Source organism: Schistocerca nitens, chromosome 2 (genome assembly GCF_023898315.1).
Source record: "Schistocerca nitens isolate TAMUIC-IGC-003100 chromosome 2, iqSchNite1.1, whole genome shotgun sequence".
Taxonomy (NCBI): domain Eukaryota; kingdom Metazoa; phylum Arthropoda; class Insecta; order Orthoptera; family Acrididae; genus Schistocerca; species Schistocerca nitens.
Window position 1 is genome coordinate 168,513,182 of NC_064615.1, and position 9,409 is coordinate 168,522,590.

Sequence of the window (9,409 nt, forward strand, 5' to 3'; positions counted from 1 at the left end):
AATTATTTCTCTTTGCAGGTGCCTTCAGTCTTGGCTGCAGACAGCAAGTCACTCCCGTAGAGACGTCGGCGCCCTGGGGGACCCTTTGACACGTCTTCGAACAGCTGCTTATGTTATCACCGTGGTGTTTTACTAAGTGTCTTAACTGATTGTGGGCGGTCAACTTGGTCAGCAGTGTGTCCAACGCGAAAGCACGAGTGTGACGAATAACCAGTTCCGAATTTGTTTTACTGAACACACGACGTAGGTCGATCGACTATTCTAGATATCAGCTAGTATTCTCTGCATTTGAATTTGTAAAGCAGTATTTTTACGTTGTGCTCATTGTTTACGCGTCGGATCTAGTGCATTTCTGCGGCGTTCGCTTTAGTTTTTGTCGGTACTGTAACTTTTTGTCAGGTTGAAGCGGAAAAGACAGCTTTCTAGTTTCACTCCGCGGATTTATAGGGGAATTATTGGTCTGAGTGTGAGTGTGAGGGTAACGCTTGCCTCTCAGGCATAACGTTTCGTGGTTGTTCGTATGAAGCACTAGCAAAATAGTGCTAGTCCGAAGACCGTCAGAATTGAGGCAAGTTGTGCCGATTTTGGATACAGTTGGCGAAGTTGGTTCCTTTGGAATGCAGGGAAGAGTGCCGGAGCAGCCTGGTGAGTGAGTGCGCGTGACAGAATATTGCTGCCGAGTAGCATGAGGTCCAGAGTGTGCGGCGCCCTGCTGGCGCTGCTGATAATGACAGCGACGGTCCCGGGGCCAGGAGTAGGCTCGTGGACGCGCGACAGGTACCGGGGTGGTGGCGGAGGCGGCGGCGGCGCCGCCCAGACGATGGTGACTCGCGAGGTGCGGATCAAGCAGGGCTGGCTGCAGGGCCTGGTGATGGAGCTGCAGAGCCCCAACCTCGGCCCAGTGGACGCCTTCCTGGGCGTGCCGTACGCGCTGGCGCCCGTCGGCTCCAAGCGCTTCGTGCCGCCGTCGGCGCCGCCGCCCTGGGAGGGCCTGCGAGAGGCGTTCAGCTACGCGCCCGTCTGCCCGCAGCGGCCACCCAACATGCAGGACGTCAGCGACGAGCGCTACAACTACCTCAAGCGGCTGCTGCCGTACCTCTCCAACACCAGCGAGGACTGCCTCTACCTCAACATCTACGTCCCGCAGCAAGGTAGGCACGCGCTTTCGCACAACTCCCTGGCTGTTCGCACCCGTGGAAAATACAGTAATTTGCCGACCCATTGTAACTGCGTGTTGGTCCATCTTCGGAACGCAGTGCTAAAGCGATTGTGCATGACATGGGCTCGACAAGTCCTTTGTTTCCAATGTTATGTTGCAATAGATGTCTACGCACAGGACTCGTAAATCTGGCAAATTAAAAACCAGTGGCCTTCTGGGCACGCAACGGCCTCGCCGCAGTGGGTACACCGGTTCCCGTCAGATCACCGCACTTGGATGGGTGACCATCCGGGCCGCCATGCGCTGTTGCCATTTTTCGGGGTGCACTCAGCCTCGTGATACCAGCAGAGGAGCTACTCGACCGAATAGTAGCGGCTCCGGTCAAAGAAAACCATCATAACGACCGGGAGAGCGGTGTGCTGACCACACGCCCCTCCTATCCGCGGCCTCGCCGCAGTGGGTACGCCGGTTCCCGTCAGATCACCGCACTTGGATGGGTGACCATCCGGGCCGCCATGCGCTGTTGCCATTTTTCGGGGTGCACTCAGCCTCGTGATACCAGCAGAGGAGCTACTCGACCGAATAGTAGAGGCTCCGGTCAAAGAAAACCATCATAACGACCGGGAGAGCGGTGTGCTGACCACACGCCCCTCCTATCCGCATCCATACCTGAGGATGACACGGCGGTCGGATGGTCCCGATAGGCCACTTCTGGCCTGACGACGGAGTGCTTCTAGGCACACTGCCAGTGGCCAGTATTGTCCCAGGCAAGTTTCCCAGGTTTCAATTCAGGCGAATTTGATGGCCAAGACTTCGTTGTGAGCTCAGTTTGATGCTCCTCGTAACATCGTAGCATGAAACTGGCCTTGTGACACTGTCAGTTACCCTGCTGGTAGGTACTGTTGTAATTAGGTTTTTATGTTGGTAACGCCACGTAGCGCTGTGTATCACTGACTGTACTGAGTGCAGTCTGTAGCTGGTTAGCATTGTTGTAATATTCGCTATTGTAGTGTTGGGCAGTTGGATGTGAACAGCGAGTAGCGTTGCACAGTTGGTGGTGAGCCGCCAGCAGTGGGGGATGTGGGGAGAGAGATGGAAGAATTTTAAGAGCGGACGATCTGAACGTGTGTCCGCCAGAAAGAGTAAATTCGTAATACTGGATATGATGAACTGATATATATATATATATATATATATATATATATATATATATATATATATATAGGGTGAGTCACCTAACGTTACCGCTGGATATATTTCGTAAACCACATCAAATACTGACGAATCGATTCCACAGACCGAACGTCAGGAGAGGGGCAAGCGTAATTGCTTAATATAATCCATAAAAAAATGCACGGAAGTATGTTTTTTAACACAAACCTACGTTTTTTTTAACGGAACCCCGTTAGTTTTGTTAGCACATCTGAACATATAAACAAATACGTAATCAGTGCCGTTTGTTGCATTGTAAAATGTTAATTACATCCGGAGATATTGTAGCCTAAAGTTGACGCTTGAGTACCACTCCTCCGCTGTTCGATCGTGTGTATCGGAGAGCACCGAATTACGTAGGGATCCAAAGGGAACGGTGATGGACCTTAGGTACAGAAGAGACTGGAACATTACATTATGTCCATATGCTAACACCTCTTTATTTTCACTGACGCACATGTACATTACCATGAGGGGTGAGGTACACGTAGCCGGCCGGAGTGGCCGAGCGGTTCTAATGATACAGTCTGGAACCGCGTGACCGCTACGGTCGCAGGTTCGAATCCTGCCTCGGGCATGGATGTGTGTGATGTCCTTAGGTTAGTTAGGTTTAAGTAGTTCTAAGTTCTAGGGGACCGATGACCTCAGCAGTTGAGTCCCATAGTGCTCAGAGCCATTTGAATCATTTTTTGAGGTACACGTACACACGTGGTTTCCGTTTTCAATTACGGAGTGGAATAGAGTGTGTCCCGACATGTCAGGCCAATAGATGTTCAATGTGGTGGCCACCATTTGCTGCACACAATTGCAATCTCTGGCGTAATGAATGTCGCACATCTGGTGTAATATCGCCGCAGGCTGCCACAATACGTTCTTTCATATCCTCTGGGGTTGTAGGCACATCACGGTACACATTCTCCTTTAACGTATCCCACAGAAAGAAGTCCAGAGGTGTAAGATCAGGAGAACGGGCTGTCCAATTTATGCGTCCTCCATGTCCTATGAAACGCACGTCGAACGTGTACCTCACCCCTCATGGTAATGTACATGTGCGTCAGTGAAAAAGACCAATAAAAAGGTGTTAGCATGTGGACGTAATGTGCTGTTCCAGTCTCTTCTGTACCTAAGGTCCATCACCGTTCCCTTTGGATCCCTACGTAATTCGGTGCTCTCCGATACACACGATCGAACAGCGGAGGAGTGGTATTCAAGCGTCAACTTTAGGTTACAATATCTCCGGATGTAATTAACATTTTACAATTCAACAAACGGCACTGATGACGTATTTTTTTATATGTTCAGATGTGCTAACAAAACTAACGGGTTCCATTTAAAAAGACGTAGGTTTGTGTTAAAAAACATACTTCCGTGCATTTTTTTATGGTTTGTATTAACCAATTACACTAGACCCTCTCCTGACGTTCGGTCTGTGGAATCGATTCGTCAGTATTTGATGTGGTTTACGAAATATATCCAGCGGTAATGTTAGGTGACTCACCCTATATATATATATATATATATATATATATATATATATATATATATATATAATCACTTTTTAACATTATTAAGGTAAATACATTGATTGTTCTCTATCAAACTGTTTCATTTGCTAACTATGCCTATCTGTAGTTAGTGCCTTCAGTAGTTAGAATCTTTTATTTAGCTGGCAGTAGTGGCGCTCGCTGTATTGCAGTAGTTCGAGTAACGAAGATTTTTGTGGGGTAAGTGATTCATGAAAGGAATAGGTTATTGTAAGTCAGGGCCATTCTATTGTAGGGATTTTTGAAAGTCAGATTGAGTTGCGCTAAAAATATTGTGTGTCAGTTTAGTGGTGATCAGAATAAGTAAAGAGAGTAATGTCTGAGTACGTTCAATTTTGCTCAGCTGTTTGAAAAACAAATAACGTACAGGTTTATCAGCACAGTAATTCATTAATTTTACAAAGGGGATGTTTCACTGTCACCGTGGGATGAAATTAAGGCAGAGCAATCCGCAACAAGTGTGCGCTAATTGTTTTCAAGCCGATTAACCTTTGCAGCCTAATGGAGACAAGTGTCAGTGTTAGATACAACAATTGTCCCGTTTATTGCCTCCGCTGTATGAACCCTCTCCTGTCCAAATTAACACTTTAACGCGTGGTGTGCTAGGGGCCGTAGTTGTACTCTGCCGCATCAAGCTAGAAAACAAAGCTTCTAAGTACCCATCCAGCTGGTGACTTCTGCAGATGTCCCTGCATAGAATCACTACGTAGGTGCCGGCCGTTGTGGTCGAGTGGTTCTAGACGCTTCAGTCTGGAACCACGCGACCGCAACGGTAGCACCTTCGGATCCTGCCTCGGGGATGGATGTGTGTGATGTCCATAGGTTAGTTAGGTTTAAGTAGTTCTAATGGCTCTGAGAACTGTGGGACTTAACACCTGAGGTCATCAGCCCCCTAGAACTTAGAACTACTTTAACCTAACTAACCTATGGACATCACACATCACGGTAGCGCGGTATCAGACTGAAGCGGCTAGAACCGCTCGGCCATACCAGCCGGCTAAGTTGTTCTAAGTTCTAGGTGGCTGATGACCTCAAATGTTAAGTACCATAGTGTTCAGAGCCATTTGAACCATTTTTTGAGTACGTAGGTAGCAATGTTTGGCACTCTTCACGTGAGGTTGTAAGACGCGAAATAAAGTTAAAATACTGAGGCCAGTGACGTTTTAACGAATACGATATTGTATTAAGCGATGACAATGCACTACGGCGACCGCAGCCGTTACGAAATACGTCAGATGAATTCGCAACTGCGAATAATGACTACTATCAGCTGTAGAATGGAATGACGGCAGTGAAAATTTGTGCCGGACCTGGACTCAAACCCGGATTTCCCACTTACCGCGATAAGACTTACCATTATTTTTTGTTTAATCTTATTTTGTTCGATATTGTTCATTGCATTTGTTTGGGGTGGACGTCCAAGACACACGTTCCGGTTCATCCATGATCCATTTACACAGTTTTATTTTTTTATTTTATTTTATTTTATTTTTTTATTGCAGTGGGCAGCTGACCCTCCGACCGAACTCGCTGAGCTGCAGTGCGGCCACCCCTTTTGGCTATTCGTGCACGACTCACGGCCAGACCCAAACTTCTGTACGAAATTAGAATTATATATTAATACCTTCAGCTGCGGACGGACGTTCGTATATGTCAAAGGGGAAAACCTAAAATGTGTCCCCCCAACCGGGACTCGAACCCGGGTTCTCCTGCTTACATGGCAGACGCTCTATCCATCTGAGCGACCGAGGGCACAGAGGATAGTTCGACTGCAGGGACTATCTCGCCCACGACTCCCGCGAGACCCACATTCTCACCTTATATATCCACACACTACATTCGTAGTGTCCCTACCCTACACACTCATTACTCGTGGAAGACATTCTTATTAAGTCCCGTGAGAGTTCGGGTAATATGTGTGCATCTGCACATCCTTCTTATCGCGAACGGTCGCCTTATCATTCGGCTATCCGTGCACCACTCGCGTCTACACCCAAACTTCCATATGTCGTCAACGACGCGGCTACGATCTGCAGTCGCACATCCATTATGTGTATTCCCGTACGTTTGCAAAATCGTATTTATCTGCCGATACCGGTCATGCCACTTTCAAGTAAAACGTCTAATCTGTTCGGGAATACACGTAATGGACGTGAGAGTACAGATCGTAGACGCATGGTTGACGACATATGGAAGTCCCGCACAAATTATCATTGACGTCATTCCAAAATGGCTCTGAGCACTATGGGACTCAACTGCTGTGGTTATCAGTCCCCTAGAACTCAGAACTAATTAAACCTAACTAACCTAAGGACATCACACACATCCATGCCCGAGGCAGGATTCGAACCTGCGACCGTAGTAGTCCCACGGTTCCGGACTGCGCGCCTAGAACCGCGAGACCACCGCGGCCGGCTGACGTCATTCCATTCTACAGTGGATGGTAGACATTATTCGCAACTGCGAATTCATCTGATGTGTTTTAACGAATAAGTCACGTAGCAGATAAACGCACAAATTGCTAACAATCTCTGTTGATCCATCATGGACAGGGGACATCAGTTGGTTAAGTAATTGTCAGTATCAATGAAATTCGCAATTGCCGTGTAACTGAGATGTTATTTTATTTTATTTTGACTACCAGTTTTGCCATTCCACCATGCCATCTACAGGCCCCATATTCATCTCTCAAAATAAACTATATTGTCTTTAAGTGCCACATATTCCTGAATGTCGTGAATACAAACCGTTTCACAAGTCCTTCATTCTAATGTGTCTTCGAAGAAACACTTGTGAAAGGGTTTGAATTTACGACATCCATGAATATATGGCATTTTTTGACAATATAGTTTATTTTGAGAGACGCATATGGGGACTGAATAAGCCATAGTGGAAAGCCGAAAGTGATAGTCAAAATAAAATAACGTCTTAGCTACACGGCTGCTGGTGAGTTTCATTGATATTGACAAAAACTGCTAACAAGGTGTGTAATAAATATTCGACTATAGTGTCACACGATGCAGTTGAAGTCAATGGCAATAAGACTGTACTCAGAAATGCTTTGCAGTGAATCTCATAACAAAATAATCTGCCTATTTACAAGTCGAATACATTATTCACACAGAAGGCACGCAGCTAGGACGTTAAATATGTTGCCTCGCCTCTACCGAATCATGCGGCCACTCTCTTCAACAGCACTCACTTGACCCATCCAGAACTCGACTGCAGTAGTCAGTCTCAACCACTTCGCTCTGATGGCACTGTTCGCGCGCCGAAGGAGCACGAAGTTTATTCAACAATGGAGTCGCCAAATACGATAAGTAAGAAAGGAAATCTGAATAAATTATATGATACCTTCCTATGGAGGATCGCTTCTATAATTTTCAACCACATCTTAATTAGTTGTCTTCAATAAATATTATTAAAGGAATATATGTCTGCACCTCAATCCACGTCTTACGTCATAATTCAGATGGTATTTGCTTTCTCAGTTACGAAGTGAGACATGGGTGAATGCTACGGCTGCCAGATCCAGAAATAATAACACTTTTGTTTTGACCACAGTTTACAGTGATTTTGCTATAATTCACTCTTTTCAGCGCTATGAGATACTCCGGAACGCTCTGAGATGTAATGAAGTCAATGAAAACTGTGGTCAACACAAAAGTCTTATTACAGTGCAACTTAATGACCACGACACATCACAAATCTTTTATGCAACATTTATCTAGAGCCAGACATGCTACAAGATACAAGCACGAATAGATACAGCTGTAATACTGACGTAGGCCTACTTCAAAGTTGTCATGGTCCCTATTATTACTCCGTATTTTCCGTGGAATCTCCGTGGGACTCAGGTAGTCGGGCCGCCCCGAATCGAATCCGCCCGGCGGATTAACGACGAGGGCTGGTGTGCTGGCCAGCCTGGATGTGGTTTTTAGGCGGTTTTCCACATCCCACTAGGTGAATACTGGGCTGGTCCCCACTTCCAGCCTCCGTTACACGACTCGCAGACATCTGAAACACATTCGCACTATTTCATGAATTACTCTGGACGCATACAGCTGGGGTACACTAATTCTGTCCTGGGGGGGGGGGGGGGAGGAAGAGCATCCAGCCACCCCTTAAACTTAACCATGCCAAATCCATACGTACCCCTGCCGACCATGCGCACGATGCGGGACAAAAGCAGTAACAAAAGCAAAAGCAACTCTGTGGTATATTGATGTTCACACCAATCTGTATTTGAAGACCGACCTTTCTGCCGAAAGTCGGCATATCCGGCTGCAGCTATGAACCTGAAACAAATGGCTCTGAGCACTTCGGGACTTAACATCTATGGTCATCAGTCCCCTAGAAATTAGAACTACTTTAACCTAACTAACCAGTCATCACGAGGCAGAGAAAATCCGTGACCCCGCCGGGAATCGAACCCGGGCGTGGGAAGCGAGAACGCTACCGTACAACCACGAGCTGCGAACGAACCTGAAACAAGAAACGTAATTCATCCAACGTGGTGACATCTCTGTATGGATCCGTATCGATAACTACTATTGCAGTCGTAACTAACAACGTCGTTGGATCAACATTGAACTCATAGGGGTCGTCTGCTGCAGAACCCTATGCTCAACAAAATGCACCGAACGGTGTGTCCCCAAACACCTGGGCGTCAACAAGCTCCGCGAGTTCTACCGCAGATCGCCACCTATCCCGTTTTACGGAGAGGTCATGCCTCCGACTTTCCCATTTTACGATGAGGTGCGGATGTCCTACGTCTTATCACATACTCATACTTTCACTGTATTACATCCACTTTTCGTAGATCCTCAGGACAATAGAACGTAAACTGCCAACCAGATTTGCTGTTTCCTAGATGCTTGTCCCTGGCCGCCGGGCCCTAGCAGTCACTCCATTCCAGACTTTCCAAAACGAATTTTTACTCTGCAGTGGAGTTTTTACTGATTTGAAACTTCCTGGGAAATTAAAAATGTCAAAACAGTATGATCACTGTCCACCGGAAAAGTGAACGCAACCTGCTGACTTCGCGGGCAACTTATGCTGTGAGAAATTTATTGTATATAAATGTAACAGTGACGAATGGGGAATCATTCTACCGAAGGTACTGCCACATCTGAGGAAATTCGCTGACATAAGCAATGTCTACGAAGGGCTGATTGTAATATCACGGTGGCTGGGAGGGAGCATCTCGGTGGCAGCTGATCGGCTTTGTCCGCATCTCGTGGTCGTGCGGTAGCGTTCTCGCTTCCCACGCCCGGGTTCCCGGGCTCGATTCCCGGCGGGGTCAGGGATTTTCTCTGCCTCGTGATGACTGAGTGTTGTGTGACGTCGTTAGGTTAGTTAGGTTTAAGTAGTTCTAAGTTCTAGGGGACTGATGACCATAGATGTTAAGTCCCATAGTGCTCAGAGCCATTTTTTGATCGGCTTTCCGCGTGCCACTGTCCTGAGATCTATGGAAAATCTCATTTCATCCATT

General features: G+C 46.8%; 1 protein-coding gene across 1 annotated transcript; it reads left to right on the plus strand.

The window, feature by feature from the left end:
- The first annotated feature begins 685 nt into the window (after nt 1–685).
- On the plus strand, nt 686–4,417 carry LOC126234899 (neuroligin-2-like). The gene is made up of 2 exons (XM_049943639.1): nt 686–1,151; nt 4,413–4,417. Exons 1-2 carry the CDS (start codon nt 686–688, stop codon nt 4,415–4,417), a joined length of 471 nt encoding a protein of 156 aa, XP_049799596.1.
- Nucleotides 4,418–9,409: the final 4,992 nt, after the last annotated feature.